The sequence below is a fragment of the Trachurus trachurus genome (assembly GCF_905171665.1).
Source record: "Trachurus trachurus genome assembly, chromosome: 14".
Taxonomy (NCBI): Eukaryota; Metazoa; Chordata; class Actinopteri; order Carangiformes; family Carangidae; genus Trachurus; species Trachurus trachurus.
The window spans coordinates 2,256,101-2,271,099 of NC_139903.1; the positions used below are offsets into that span (position 1 = coordinate 2,256,101).

General features: G+C 37.9%; 1 protein-coding gene across 1 annotated transcript; it reads right to left on the reverse strand.

The window, feature by feature from the left end:
- Window positions 1-4,510: 4,510 nt before the first annotated feature.
- On the reverse strand, window positions 4,511-14,257 carry zcchc10 (zinc finger, CCHC domain containing 10). The gene is made up of 4 exons (XM_083986470.1): window positions 14,205-14,257; window positions 11,040-11,201; window positions 8,701-8,742; window positions 4,511-4,878 (listed from the first exon to the last, which is right to left on the reverse strand). The coding sequence occupies exons 1-4, from the start codon at window positions 14,243-14,245 to the stop codon at window positions 4,596-4,598; spliced, it is 528 nt and encodes a 175-aa protein (XP_083842596.1). The 5' UTR covers window positions 14,246-14,257; the 3' UTR covers window positions 4,511-4,595.
- Window positions 14,258-14,999: the final 742 nt, after the last annotated feature.

The window sequence follows — 14,999 nt, forward strand, 5'->3', positions numbered from 1 at the left end:
GGCCCTCGGAAATATCCACATCCGACCGCTAGAGGCGAGTAAAGGTAAAAACAGGCTGTCGATGCTGTTTTAAAGGGATAGTTCAACATTTTTCGGCAAATTCGTTAACCCTTTTGCAATAATCCCTATAGTCTTAAAGGGATAGTTCAACATTTTTGGCAAATTCGTTAACCCTTTTGCTATAATCCCTATAGTCTTAAAGGGATAGTAGTTCAACATTTTGGCAAATTGGCCCATTGCGGCATAATCCCTATAGTCATAGCAGGAGGTTCGTTACCTTTAATTGTCGGTGCAAGCTATTTTTAGAACGGTGGAGCAGAGCCGTGAGCTGCTCAGAGCTACGCTACGGAGGCTCATTATGGGATTTCTTGGTTTCCCTCATCAAACTCATCAAATACACAATCCAACAACTCCAAAATAACGCTCTGGTGGACAAGTTGTGACCTGCACATTCACCACGCTATGAGATAATAACACAACGTTACCAGACAGAGTTGTTTTAGAGGGAAATGCAGAGACTGCTTGATGAAAAACTGTCCCTGAAGGCAACACACATCAGTGGTTTTGCATGTATTTCCCTCTAAAACAACTCTGTGTGGTAACGTTGTGTTATTATCTCATAGCGTGGTGAATGTGCAGGTCACAACTTGTCCACCAGAGCGTTGTGGAGTTGTTGGATTGTGTATTTGATGAGTTTGATGAGGTGAAACCAAGAAATCCCATAATGAGCCTCCGTAGCGTAGCTCTGAGCAGCTCACGGCTCTGCTCCGCCGCTCTTAAAATAGCTTGCACCGACAATTAAAGGTAACGGTAAAGGTATTTTTGTCAATTCGCCCTTTTGCTATAATCCCTATAGTTTTAAGAGTAGGTTCGTTACCTTTAATTATCGGTGCATGTTGTTTTGAGATCGGCGGGGCAGAGACGTGAGCTGCTCAGTGAACACAATGGAGGTGAACGGTACAGGTCCCTCCCCTGTCCCTCATCAAACTCATCAAATACACAATCCGACAACTCCAAAACGCTCTGGTGGACAAGTTGTGACCTGCACATTCACCACGCTATGAAATAATAACGTAAAATTATGTAACATTACGACACATGAAGCAAATACTCTGAACTACTTGCACTTTTGGAATCACTCCGCCCAGCAGCCGTGTCTGGAATGTAGTTCCGGCTGCATTTGCCTCAAAAACAACTGAAAACAAATAATGTTACATAATTATTTCATAGCGTGGTGAATGTGCAGGTCACAACTTGTTTACCAGAGCGAAATAATAATAATAATAGTAATGGCTTACATTTATATAGCCTAGCGCTTTTTTATCCACACCCGATACCAAAGTCCATGAACGTCTCTGCCGATACCCAAAGCGCTTTACAGAAACCATTATTCATTCATACATATTGGAGTTGTTGGATTGTGTATTTGATGAGTTTGATGAGGGACAGGGGACCTATACCGTTCACCTCCGTTGTGTTCACTGAGCAGCTCACGTCTCTGCCCCGCCGATCTCAAAACAACATGCACCAATAATTAAAGGTAACGAACCTACTGCTGTGACTATAGGGATGATCATGGTTTTACTAAATGTTGAACTATCCCTTTAAACGATTTTTTTTAGCAATGGAAAGATGGATAATTAACACATGCCCTTTTATTTCACACTTCAGGTTGTTTTTCCAACCAAAAAAAAAAGAAAGAAAAAGTTATGATTTTGACAGCGAGTATCAGTAAATGTATCTCAGTTCGCCTAGAGAGAGTCCAGTTTAATTGATTGTGTCATTGTTTTTTACATAGTAACACATCAAAACATAATCACAATGGTAGCCTATTATTAATCGTTATGTATTAAAAATAAATAAATAAATAATGAAAACTCCCACGGTCGTGAACGCAGCATCTCAGTGACGCACAGGTTGCTCAGACTTGACGTTCAGGACGGAAGTCACAGCGTTTCATTGTCCCCCTCCACTCAGCGGTCACTCTATTAGGTACACCTGACGTTGACACACATATATAAACACTCACAACTCAACTCTGTGTGTGTTAAGGTTGATTTTTATTTATTTTATTGCAAACTGAGCATCTGTATGATAAGAAAAAACGGTGTTTTAAGTGACTTTGAACGCAGCATGGACGTAGGTCTGAGTATTTTTTGGTAGGCTATATCACACTCACACAACCAGTTTTTAAGGTTAAACAGAGGAAACTGAGGAAATCTTTATTAATTATTCAGTTTTGCAAAAGCTGAGCAATGAAATTCACTGTGGGTTCAGTCACACTCTGGGTTTTCAGTTCTCCCATCAAACTAAAACCTCTTTAATGCACCTTGTGGGTTATTGTGTGAAGGACCTGGCTGGATAATTAACTGATTAATTAGAAAAGAGGTAAATGAATGAAGGTTGTGCATCTGCATCACTACTTACTGCTCTGTAGTTCTCGTTTTAAGGCCTTTTACACTAGTCTGGTTTGGTTTGTATCGTCCTAAATAAAGCTTAATTACAATGAAATAAGTATTTAGGCGACACCTAAACGTCTCATTTTAAAGCATTTAAACATTGTCATATTATGAATTCCAACAGTCCCACAGTGTTTATGCTATCTATCTTAAAATTCAATTAAATATATTTAAATCATTACGGATTTTATGTGTTTATGTCTTATGTAGAACAGGATGTAACACTGTGTAATAGTAAATAAAGTAAAACTTTAAAAATGCACTCTATCTACTCTCTGAATTTTTTTTTGTGTGTGTGTTTTTTTTTAACATATATTAATCTATGTGTCATAGGCTATTTTAACATTCTAAATAGATCTGTAGTTTAAAATTCAATATAGACACTTACTATGAGGGAATTCTTGGTCAAAATTGACCCGAGCCATACTGTGAAGGTATCAAATTTGAACAGTTTGTAAGGGTTAAGACAGTTTAGAACAATTTCTCTCTCAGCTCACACAGTAGATTAGTATACACAGCGTACCTGCACATAAATAGTTATAAACTAAAAATATAACTAACCTTAAAACCTGAAATTGTGCAGCGTTATAATTAATTTAAGTTATTTTAGCCTCTGATACATCAAAAGGGTTATGTGCATCGTGTGTGTTTGAAGAGCAGCAGGATGTGGCATCATCACACAGCTCTGTGGTCGGACACACCCAAATATTTTCATATCATCATCATCATCATTATCAATTATTGTTGTTTAGGGCGTAGTAGCCAACAAATAAAACACACACAAGTTTGAACAAATGGATAATTACAACCTTAAGCATTTAGTAAGTACATTTTAGACATAACGAGTTTCCACAGTTTGATTTATTGTCAGTTTCATTTCTGTAAAGTTTGTTTTAAACTGTGAAACTCTTCGACAAAAATGAACCCAAATATACAAGAGGCTCCAAAGCATTAACAAGTTTATTCATTTCTTTATTTTACAACAAACAGGCAACAAAGCAACAAGAAGACCATCGAACTCCAAACTCATTTAAAATGTGACAAAAGGAAAACGTTTTATTTTTATTCGGGATCTCTTTAAAAAGGTCTTTTATTATTCATAACGTCTCTTCACCGTGGATGTGGCGTCGCCTCGTTAAGGTCGTTAATCTGTACAGAATCAGCTTCACTAAAAATATAGTTTAGTAAAAAAAAGAAAATCACGGGATTCAACATGAATACGTTTAAACTAGTTTTTAAAAACACGTCCTCCTCAGTAAACGAAGCTACAGTCTGGAGAAAATATCAAATCAGAACAAGACACGACTGGAAATAATCTCCTCAGTGTCTGAGATGATCAACAGATTAAAGGGATAGTTCAACATTTTGGCAAACTGGCCCATTGCCGGCATAATCCCTATAGTCATAGCAGTAGGTTCGTTACCTTTTTAATTGTCGGTGCAAGCTGTTTTTAGAACGGCGGAGCAGAGCCGTGAGCTGCTCAGAGCTACGCTACGGAGGCTCATTATGGGATTTCTTGGTTTCAAACTCATCAAACTCATCAAATACACAATCCAACAACTCCACAACGCTCTGGTGGACAAGTTGTGAGCTGCACATTCACCACGCTATGAGATAATAACACAACGTTACCACACAGAGTTGTTGTAGAGGGAAATTCATGTAAAACCACTGATGTTCGCGTTGCCTTCAGGGACAGTTTTTCATCAACAGTCTCTGCATTTCCCTCTAAAACAACTCTGTGTGGTAACGTTGTGTTATTATCTCATAGCGTGGTGAATGTGCAGGTCACAACTTGTCCACCAGAGCGTTGTGGAGTTGTTGGATTGTGTATTTGATGAGTTTGATGAGTTTGAAACCAAGAAATCCCATAATGAGCCTCTGTAGCGTAGCTCTGAGCAGCTCACGGCTCTGCTCCGCCGTTCTAAAAACAGCTTGCACCGACAATTAAAGGTAACAAACCTACTGCTATGACTATAGGGATTATGGCAATGGGCCAATTTGCCAAAATGTTGATGAACTATCCCTTTAAACAAACGGAGAAGGGTTTGGAATAAAAAAAAACAAAACATAACATCTGGACGTCTAAAATGTGGAAAACTAAACCCAAGATGAAAACTCTAAGAGTTGACTGGTTCATTTCTTCTTCTTCTTCTTCCTGGGTGGTCCTCGGTCCGAGTCGCTGCTGCTCCCTGAGTCTGAGGAGGAGGAGGAGGAGGAGGAAGAGGAGGAGGAGGCGGACGACGAAGAGCTGCCGTTGTCGTTGTCATCGTTGTCGTTGTCATCGTTGTCGTTGTCGTCGCTGTCGCTGCTGCTGTCGCTGTCGTCCGAGGACGAGCTGGACGAGTCGCTGCTGTCGGACGACGAGTCGCTGGACGAGCCGCCGGAGTCGCTGCTGCTGTCGCTCGAGTCTTTGGTCCTGAGAGAGAGAAGAGGAGGAGGAGGAGGAGGAGTTTAGTTTATTAGTTTAATAAGGGACAATGTGCAATTACATTAATCATTTAAAGGAAAAAAATGAAAAGATGGTTGCACCAGATTTAGCTCCCAGCTAATTTCCATCTGTAGTCCCTACACACATAACATAAAAGTAGTAAAATACACAGAATAGACCGAATCTCCTTGTTGTTTACATTCTACTTCCGGGTAGAAAACCAGCTGTAATTTGAATGAGATCAATAGTAACGAACGAGAGTTTAGCTAGGTTATATATCATATTTTTCACGCCCTATCACCGTTTAGACAAATCTGAAATGATTGAAGAAACATTACTATTTCTGTGTGTGTGTTTTGTGTTGCTATGTGTTGTATTTATTCAGTTTGGGGGAATCACGGTGTCTAGAAAGCATCAGTGGCTCAGCTGACAGGGACAGCTAACGGTAGCTAAGCTAACGGCGGTAGCTAAGCTAACGGCGGTAGCTAAGCTAACGGTGGTAGCTAAGCTAATTGGACGTCAGCTGTTAAAACCCTCCCGTTGTGGGACACGACATGAAACTACTCCAGTTAGCTCAGTCATGTTGGAACTCAGATATCCGCTGGAGAAAATATTTTTTTATGGAGCGTTTATTGAGTCACTGAGTTATTAAAGTTAAACAGCTAGCTAACCGTTAGCCCGGCTAATCTAGGATAACGGTCCAAATAAAAACTGTGTTTTTCCTGAACTTTGAAGGGCTGGAAAAAATTATATTATAGTGAACAATGGAACTGTGTATTTTTTTTCAGGTAAAACCTCTTTTAGGCCGTGAAAATAGGCCGTTTCTTTGGGTCTGTTCACAACACTGTATGTTGTAAATCTCTGGGCAGGGCTATTATGGGCTGGCGTTGCTAACGGGAGGAGTGCAGAGAGTCTTCTACTGCAATTAAAGTACTTAGGGGCTATTTGTAGATCATACAACACCACTTTAAAAAAAAATGCTACTATCCCTTTAAATGGTTTTGTGTAGTTTTATGGACTTATTTGTGTCGGGCCCTATTACTCTCATATAAAGTTTTGCTTCCAGATGCACTTTGAGGAATAAAAAACTACTCCGGAGTATTCATCATCAGCATAAGGATGAGGCAACAATGAGTGTGAGTGTCTGTTGTGTAGATCTCAGGAGGATCATCAGTGTGTTGTGCAGTGAACCGCTGACATTTAGTGTTAAACTTTAATTGATATGACGCGTGTCACGTCAGAGCAGCGTCGTATAAACTCATAAAACCAGTCTGGTTACGTGTTTTAGTGTTTTTCTTTTGCAGCCACAGTTCAATCATCAACCTCCTGACGGTGGTAATGTGAGTCAGTGGTTTTCACTCTGGAACACGTGACCCAGGGCAGAGAGAAGTGGCCGTGGAGTGAAACCGGAGGTAAATGGAGCTTTCTGTGGCAACGGACGTCGACTCTGAGCAAACACAGGTGCAGCTAATCACATTATTAACAGCTGCAGGAGCAGGTTTTTAGTTCCACCGCAGCTTTTTCACACAAAGAGGAAAAAAAGTTTCTGATTCTGCAGCGAAACAAACAGGATTCATGCAGGAACCAGAGAGAGAAAAAGATGAATATGTGAGTTAAACTGTGTAATGACACGACTAACGATGGGCTGTGTGTCATATTTGCATAGTTTACTGTATATTATACATGTTATAAAGGTTCATTTAAATATTTTAGACTGATTAACAACAGTTCATATAAAACTGAACTGATCAAACACGACTCTCAACCTTCACTGACCCAGAATCTTCACATACAACTGTTACCAGTGCAGCAATAATTGTGTTATAAAAGGTGCAATAACACTCAATGTGCATGTAATCTACCTCGCATATGCAAAACTTTATCTCACTTTATATTCTTAATGTAATAAAATCTGAATATTTCCTCTCTCTTTACAATTCATTCACAGAGGATGTGTTATTAATGTGTGTGAGAATATTGGCCCATATGGTGACTTTCATATGGCCCCTGTTTTTGCTGCTTGTGGCTTTATGGCTTCTTGACCATGACTCAATTAGTGTTGAGCTCATTTGCATATTTAAAATACATTTTCCAAGAAACTTGAAATACAGAAATGTTACATTTCATGGATACTTTCATTGTGTAAAGTTTCATTGTGATAGGAGTAAAGGAAAAAAATAGCCCCATTGGGGTGTATTGTTTTCTAGCCTTATTGGCACCATAGACTTTATACAGTAAATCAAACTTGGATTGATGAGAATTAAACATATTTCCCCAACTAGGATTTCTTAGGACTTTGAGTATGTTGTTCTGGACACCTCATAGAAATGATGTATGGTGAAAAACATTCTGTTACAATTAGTCTGTCTGTCCTTTTGAAATATGTACAAATAAATAATTAATAAAAACAGAATCAGATGTTTAGTTTTCATGCTGATCTGTGATAAGAGCCTCAGCAGTTTCCTCCTGTCTCCACTAGAGGGAGCTGTTCTGTTCACACGGTACAGATTTCATGACAATAGTTGTAAAACTCAGCTTCTATCTGTAAACAAAGGGGCGGAGCTAAAACACGCGGCTCCATCAGAGTCGAGTCCCGACGCGGCTGCACGACTGCGACTCTCACGCGACTCTCATGTGACTCACGTGACTTAAACGTGACCTTCTGACCCTGGTGTGACTGAGTGAGCGTGACTCAAACACATTAACATGCAACTGAAGAGACACGAGAGGAAGAAGAAGCTTCTGAGTTTTAAACTTCCTGCTGCAGGAACTGGGATAAAACACATAACTATCCTTGGTATCGTGACATGAAATCTTCAGCGAGGCCGATCAACAGCATATTTTCACTAATGGTTTGTGTTGTAATGTTAATTTTGTGAAGCATAAGTTATTTCTTGAGTATAAAGAAAATGGGCTAATGATATCTGGTTTAAACTAAAGCTCAGAACCTGTTGCCAGTTGAAAAATGTATATTGTTCAGAACTATGTGACTTTGCCATTAGATAGATCCCAGAGATCTTTATGTGGCCAGTTGAGGGCTGGGATTCTCCCTCTGGCAATAGAAGTAGGTCGGTCTAACTCAGTAGGCTACCTGAGGATGAAAGACTATGCACATTATGTAATTTAAATGTAATTGAGGATGAACTGCATTTTGTGTTTCATTGTCCGTTATATGACGAAGCCAGAACAGGCAGTTTCTGTTTCAGCCTGAAGCCTGAGTTGTTTTGGGTTGATGATGATGAGGTAAAGTTGGAATGGTTCTTCAGAAAATAAGTCTTTACTAGAGCTACTTTTATAAAAAAAAAAGTGCCTGGTCAATAAGAAAAAGTGAATTATTTATGTGAATTCCATGTGGTTTTTGTTTTGTCTGTGCTCTGATGATTTTGTTTGCTGTCTAAATATGAAATGTGTCTTGTAAGCCCTGATAGGCACCTTAATTGGTGCATGACACTTAAATAAATATAAATTCAATTCAATTAAAATTCATGCAGGATGTTTTTTAACATATATTGTATATGAAGTGTGAATCTCTATTTATTATAACCTTTATTTAACCAGGTTTGTCCCATTGAGATCCACGATCTCTTTTGCAAGAGAGACTTGGCCAAAAATGGCAGCACATAACGTTTCAACACATAGTCACATTAACCATAGACAAAAAACAAAGAATACAAATACAATTGCATTTACAACATTAGTTAAAAGAATTTAAAAGATTAGTCAAAAAAAATAAAACATTATCCAAGAACTGTATCAGATCAAAACTGATATCGTATCAACAACACTGTCAAAATAAAGTGATGCACTTACTTCTTTTTAACTTTCTTCTCCGTGGCGGCTTCACTTCCTGGTCTGGAAAGAGTTAAAAGAGAAAAACATATTTTTTACTGACACATTTTTAAAATAAAACAGCTTGAAATTAGCTGATAAAAAAGAAAGAAAGAAAGAAAGAAAGAACCTGGTTTATAGTTTTTAATAACACACATTGTTTTTAAGTGAACGATGACCAGAGTAATATTTATACTGTATAAAGCAGGGGTGTCAAACTCATTTTCGTTCAGGGGCCACAAACGCAATTTCATCTCAAGTGGGCCGGACCAGTAAAATAATAGCATGATAACCTATAAATAAAAAGAAATTTGAATTTTTCCCTTTGTTTTTAGTAGATTAAGATGTTTACAGTTCTGTAATGAGCTATCCTTTTACAAAACATATTATTAACAACCAGAAATGTCTTGATAAAAACAAAATATGTACAATTTCAACAATATTATGACTCTTATGTCTTCCATGTAATTTTCACACTTGGCAAATTCATCCTGAGGGCATTCGACCCTCTGCTGAGCCAGTTTTGGCTCACGGGCCACACGAAGACTAGATACTTTTATACTTAGAACAGACTTTACTGTTAATTCTGATTGAACAGACTTTTGTTGTTTTTTCTTTATTTTTATCACTTTCTACATTGTAGATTCAAAGTGAAGACTTGAAAACTATGAAGGAACTCATATGGAGTCTTGTTTAGTAAACACAAAAGTGTTAAAGCAGAATATGTTTTATATATAAGACTTTTTGGAAGCATCCACCTTTTGCTTTGACGGCAGCTTTTCACACACTTTTGATTCTGTTGATTCTGTCCTCGGCTCCATGAGGTCGTCACAATCAAAAGTGTGTGAAAAGATGTCATCAAAGAAAAAGGTCGAGGCTCCAAAAAATCTAATATATAAAACATATTCTGCTTTGTTTAATACTTCTGTGTTCACTAAACAACCCTCCATATGTGTGTTCCTTCACAGTTTGGATATTTTCAGTAAAATTGAAGAAAAAACATTGAATGAGTTTTTTAAAATCAAATTCAGCCTTTAACAGTGAAATATTGTCATTTAACAGTGGTTAATAACAGTGTTGATGCTGTGTTCATCTTCACATCCTCTAGGTGGCAGCAGAAGCAGCAACACCACTTCTCTCCTGTGGTTGGTCGGTTTCTGTCCACTGAGTTTTATTTCTGTGTTGATCAGAGTCACTGAGGCTCCAGTTCATCTACAGACTGACAACCAGAAGTTCGGCTCAGTTTCATACATTTAGTTCACACAAACGTGGAGATTTTGTTTTGTTTGACCAACGGCTGCAAAATCACCAGAAGTTGGAATTTGGTTTGAGCTTCCTGGTTCAACTGGGGGGAAACAGTCCGTTAACAACCTGTTTAACTTATCTTGAGTCTCACTTTGGGTCGTGCAGCTTTTTTTTCACAGACTTTTAACTCCTTGGCTTTGCACACAGTCATTTCCCCATTTGACTGACTGGAAATTAATCATAAAAAAAACAATACAATACAGTTTTGCTGCAGAATATTTGTTGACTACACGTTTAAACTGCAGGAATAATCACATCCATCCTTATATACAGGCCTACTCTATCTGCAATGGATTCCTAACCTTCAAATTCTAAATTAAATTTTACCACTTTTTTCTGGAATTCTTTTGGAATTTTTTACCATGTTTTTTTTGTCTAGAATTTTTTTTAATTTTACCAGTTTCTCGTAGAATTTTTAAAAAACTTTTAAAAAACATTTTCACCACTTTTCTATAATTTTTTTAATATTTTTTATTTTTTTTAGAAATCTTACCACTTTTTTCTAAAAAAAAAAAGAAAAAAGAAATTAAACTTTTTTCGGGGGGAGAATTTTTACCACTTTTAAAATTTTTTTTTTTTTTAGAAATCTTAACACTTTCTTCTAAAAAATGAAATTAAAACGTTTTTTTGGTGGGAGAATTTTTACCACTTTTTTCTAGTAATGTTTAAACGTTTTTGGAGAAATTGTACCACTTTTTCCCCAGAAATGTCTCTACAATATTTCCACAAATTCACGCCATTGGCCCTAATTTGAACGTATACATTTACTAAAAAAGTAATGTTCTTCAGTCTCAATACAAATATTAATTTAAATTAATTTGGTCCAGTGGGTGTGGTGTGGTCTAATTTATGTCAATTTACGGGTCCTTGATGTAAAAAAGTTTAGAAAGGTGACTCGTACCTTTCCAGCGTAATTTGATGTCAAATGATGCTGCACATTCATGTTTTTATCTTAAACACGTGTTTTAGTTGCGTTAAGCAGAACAAGCGAAGTGTGCGTTCGTTCTGTTTCTTACCCGGTGATGCTGAGCGGTTTGTTCTCCGTCTCCTTCAGTTTCTTTTTCATCTCCACCGTTCTGGAAGGTCTGTGCACGTATTTCCTCTTCCCCGTGCATTCGTACGTCCAGTGGCCCATCTCCAGACACTTCTGACAGCGCACATGTTGTTTGTTCGCCTCCCTGTGTGGTGACAAAATAAAACACAACACAACAAACACACACAACAGTTGAGAAAGTGACAGGAAAGAAGATGTGAACATTTTGTGTTATGTGTTGTTCTCCTGTTTCCTTTGCTGCACAGTTACAGAAACAATTTTTGCACAATTTATCCAGGTAACATTTCCCCCACAAACAATGGTACCGATAAATATTTGATTAAAATAATGTTAGTAGCCAGGAAAAAAAAGCTATTACAAGAAGAAAGCTATGAAAAGAGGAGTGGATTGCAGTTGTATAAGAAATATATGACATGGAAAATTGGAAAAACTGACTTTTTCCTTGAACATGTGTATGGATAAATTCACTAAGTGGCTCCTCTTCACTACAGGATGTTATTATGGATTATTTATGTAACAAATTGTGTTTTATTTAGTTTTTTGTTTGAGTACAGTTCCCCTAAAGTCCTAATCGATGTTCCTAATCAGTGCTTATTGTATGAAGGCTTCTGTCCTGTTTTGATGTGGAGACAGCGTCAGATGGCGACTCAAACATGCACCCAGAAGATTATTTACTTGAAGCAAGTCCAGAGTTGATATTCCTGTGTTTATGACACAAACGGGAGCTTCCCACTGCACCTGAACACACCGAGCGTCAACTTGGGTCTCGACTCCGCCAGACTTTGAATTAGATCTCGTTTTACAAACATGTCGACTTGCTTGAAGTAAATAAACTTCTGGGTGCATGTTTGAGTCTCCATCTGACGCTGTCTGTGGCTTGGAGGGATGGAAACAGCCTAAGCAGCAGAACTTCAATTCGCTCCCATTCATCGCTGCCGTGGCGATGCGGGGACAGACACAACTACCGCAAAACAGGAGACATTAAACTGGAAACCTTCAGATTCCTTCTGTTAGACCTAAAATGTTAGGAACATACAGCCCCAGAGTTGAATTTGCCCGGAATTGTCCTTTAAGTCCTTTTTGTTCCGCTTGTCCATCGTCTTTTCTCCGCATCAAAACAGGACAGAAGCCTTCATACAGTAAGCATTGATTAGGAACATCGATTAGGACGTTAGGGGCACTTTACTCTAACAAAAAACAAAACCCGGAATTGTCCTTTAAATGTTCCTAAACCCTGGATCGAGCTTCTTCTCTTAAATGTGTTGTCATTATGATTCATCTTCCCCCTGCTGACTTTCTCTCTCCCATCTGAGCCCTTCTCTTCCCTCCTTCTTTCTTTCTTTGGATATTGTTAAATTAATGACTTTATAAAAATAAAGATTAAAAAGTTAATAAATACAAGTTATAACAGTGATGATAACGGCGGCTCTGCAGTTCTCCAGAGTCATTTCCAGTAACTTTTAAAAAAAGATAAATGTCTACTAGGATGTGTGTGACTTTGAGAAACACAACAAAGCCATTGTACAAATTAAATGATTAAGGAATTAATTTTCTTTTAGCAGTATGGAAAATGTGCTGATCAATTTATTTGCTTTACGTAAACATTAATTTCTCTTGGAGTTGTCAGTGCAACAGAAACCTTTGGAAAACATTCATCTTTCCTGAAATTAAACATTACATTACTGTTTTTCCACAGAACCTATAAGTCCAAATCTATAGGCTATATGTTTTAGGCCTTTACCATTAAAGGGATAGTTCAACATTTTGGCAAATTGGCCCATTGCCATAATCCCTATAGTCATAGCAGTAGGTTTGTTACCTTTAATTGTCGGTGCAAGCTGTTTTTAGAACAGCGGAGCGGAGCGGCAGGCTGCTCAGAGCTACGCTATGGAGGCTAATGGAATTTCTTGGTTTCCCTCATCAAACTCATCAAATACACAACCCAACAACTCAAAAACGCTGTCGTGGACAAGTTGTGAGCTGCACAATCACCACGCTATGAGATAATAACGGAACGTTACGAGACAGAGTTGTTTTAGAGGTAAATTCATGCAAAACCGCTGATGTGCGTTGCGTTCAGGGACAGTTTTTCAGCAAGCAGACTCTGTATTTACCTCGAAAACGGCTCCGTTTCGTAACGTTCCATTATTATCTCATAGCGTGGTGAATGTGCAGGTCACACCTTGTCTACGAAAGCGTTTTGGGATTTTGGGATTTTGTATTTGATGAGTCTGATGAGAGAAACCAAGAAATTCCATGAGCCTCCGTAGCGTAGCTCTGAGCAGCCTGCCGCTCCGCTCCACCGTTCTAAAAATAGGTTACACCGACAAATAAAGTTAACGAACCTACTGCTATGACTATAGCGATTATGGCAATGGGCCAATTTGCCAAAATGTTGAACTATCCCTTTAAAACTGTTGCTGTTCTCTATCCACTAGAGAAACAAGAAGTGGCTTAAAATTAAAGGTTTTATCTATTATTCTCAGAGCTGTTCATTTCGTTAGTTTAATATTATGATCATTAGTATTGATACTATCATGTGTTGTCTTTGGGTGAGGTCTGGATTCTGTTTGTGTGTGTTAATGCTGAATGTTAATTGTATTTAATAAAAGTATAAAAGCAATGAGGATGATTTCTCACTGGACGAATAGAAAAGCTGTCACAATGCACAGTACAGGAGGTATATAATATAATAATAATATTTTAACAGTCTATTAGCCTAAGTTGTATTTTTCCATCTGAGCCACTTCTACAGTTAAATATCTATATCATAACCAATGAAAATCAGCGTTAACTGGACATATCTTGGACTAATCTCCAATAAACTGAAGCTTGATGGTTTGAATTGATAGTTAAACATATAAAGTGTGTGTTTACATCCTAAATGTGTGTTTAATGTCATAATAAAACATAAAAACAGTCGTTAAGTGTAACAATAATCCAGTTGTAGTGTTGACGGATGGACGGCGGCTCGGTTGTTGTCTCATTCAGACTGAACCAGCTGCTGTTTCCTCTTTATATTTCACACACGGAGATAAATGTTGTTGTTAATAAAGTTAAACATGTTTCTGTATCAATAAAACCTAAAACCAGAGGAGTTGTGTTGAGTTAACTACGTGATACTCACGCTTGTCTCCGGGCGATTATTCTGTGCATGGGGGTCGCCATGCTGCACTTTACTTTTTTTCTTCTTCCCTGTGTTTCTGATTCTGGTGCTCACTTCCGGTGAGTTTAACGCGTTTAGCGCCCCCTCTGCGGACAGACGAGGTACTGCAAGTGTTTATTATTACACACTGAAGAGGAATTCTGCAGGATTTTTACCTTAATTAAACAGCTTCAGAGTAATTGATGGTTAAATAAATGACTTGTAATTAAAGTTTCATTCAAGAGATTTAATGAAAACTAATGGACGCTGTTTGCTTGTGAATGAAACGTTTCTGAGTGGACAAATGTCACATTTAAAAGGGACGAGCTCCTGTTCAGGCCCAAAATCTACAAACATTAAAACAACTTGTTTTGTTTTTGATATTGAGTGTAGATGCTTAAAAAAAAAGTAATAAAACATACAAAACAGAAAGAATCACCGTCTCCATGAGGCGACACCGATCTAAATCTGAGGAGGAAATTTTATTATTCTTTAAGTTTGTTCATTTAAAGAGGAACTCTGCAGGAGAAAACTCTTAACTCTGCTCCATTTGTACCTTAATTTCAATTCAAAACCTTTATTTATAGCTCTGGACCCATTGAGGGAGACCCTCATTTTCAATGGGGCCGAATGCACAATAACAGAAATCACAAAAAACAAGCAGAACAATTTACAATTAATCAGCCAAAGCAAGAACATGTCGTTTCATACTGCTGGGCAACAAGGTGCTTAAATTTGTAGTTAAGGGAAGGTAGAAAAGCCAACTTCAAAGTGTTT

Coding starts and splice junctions, on each gene's coding strand:
- zcchc10 (XM_083986470.1), bottom strand. CDS start 14,245: ATGGCGACCCCCATGCACAGAATAATCGCCCGGAGACAAGC. Junction 11,202..14,204: donor ATAATCGCCCGGAGACAAGC/GTGAGTATCACG, acceptor GTCACCACACAG/GGAGGCGAACAAACAACATG. Junction 4,879..8,700: donor GAGAAGAAAGTTAAAAAGAA/GTAAGTGCATCA, acceptor TCTCTCTCTCAG/GACCAAAGACTCGAGCGACA.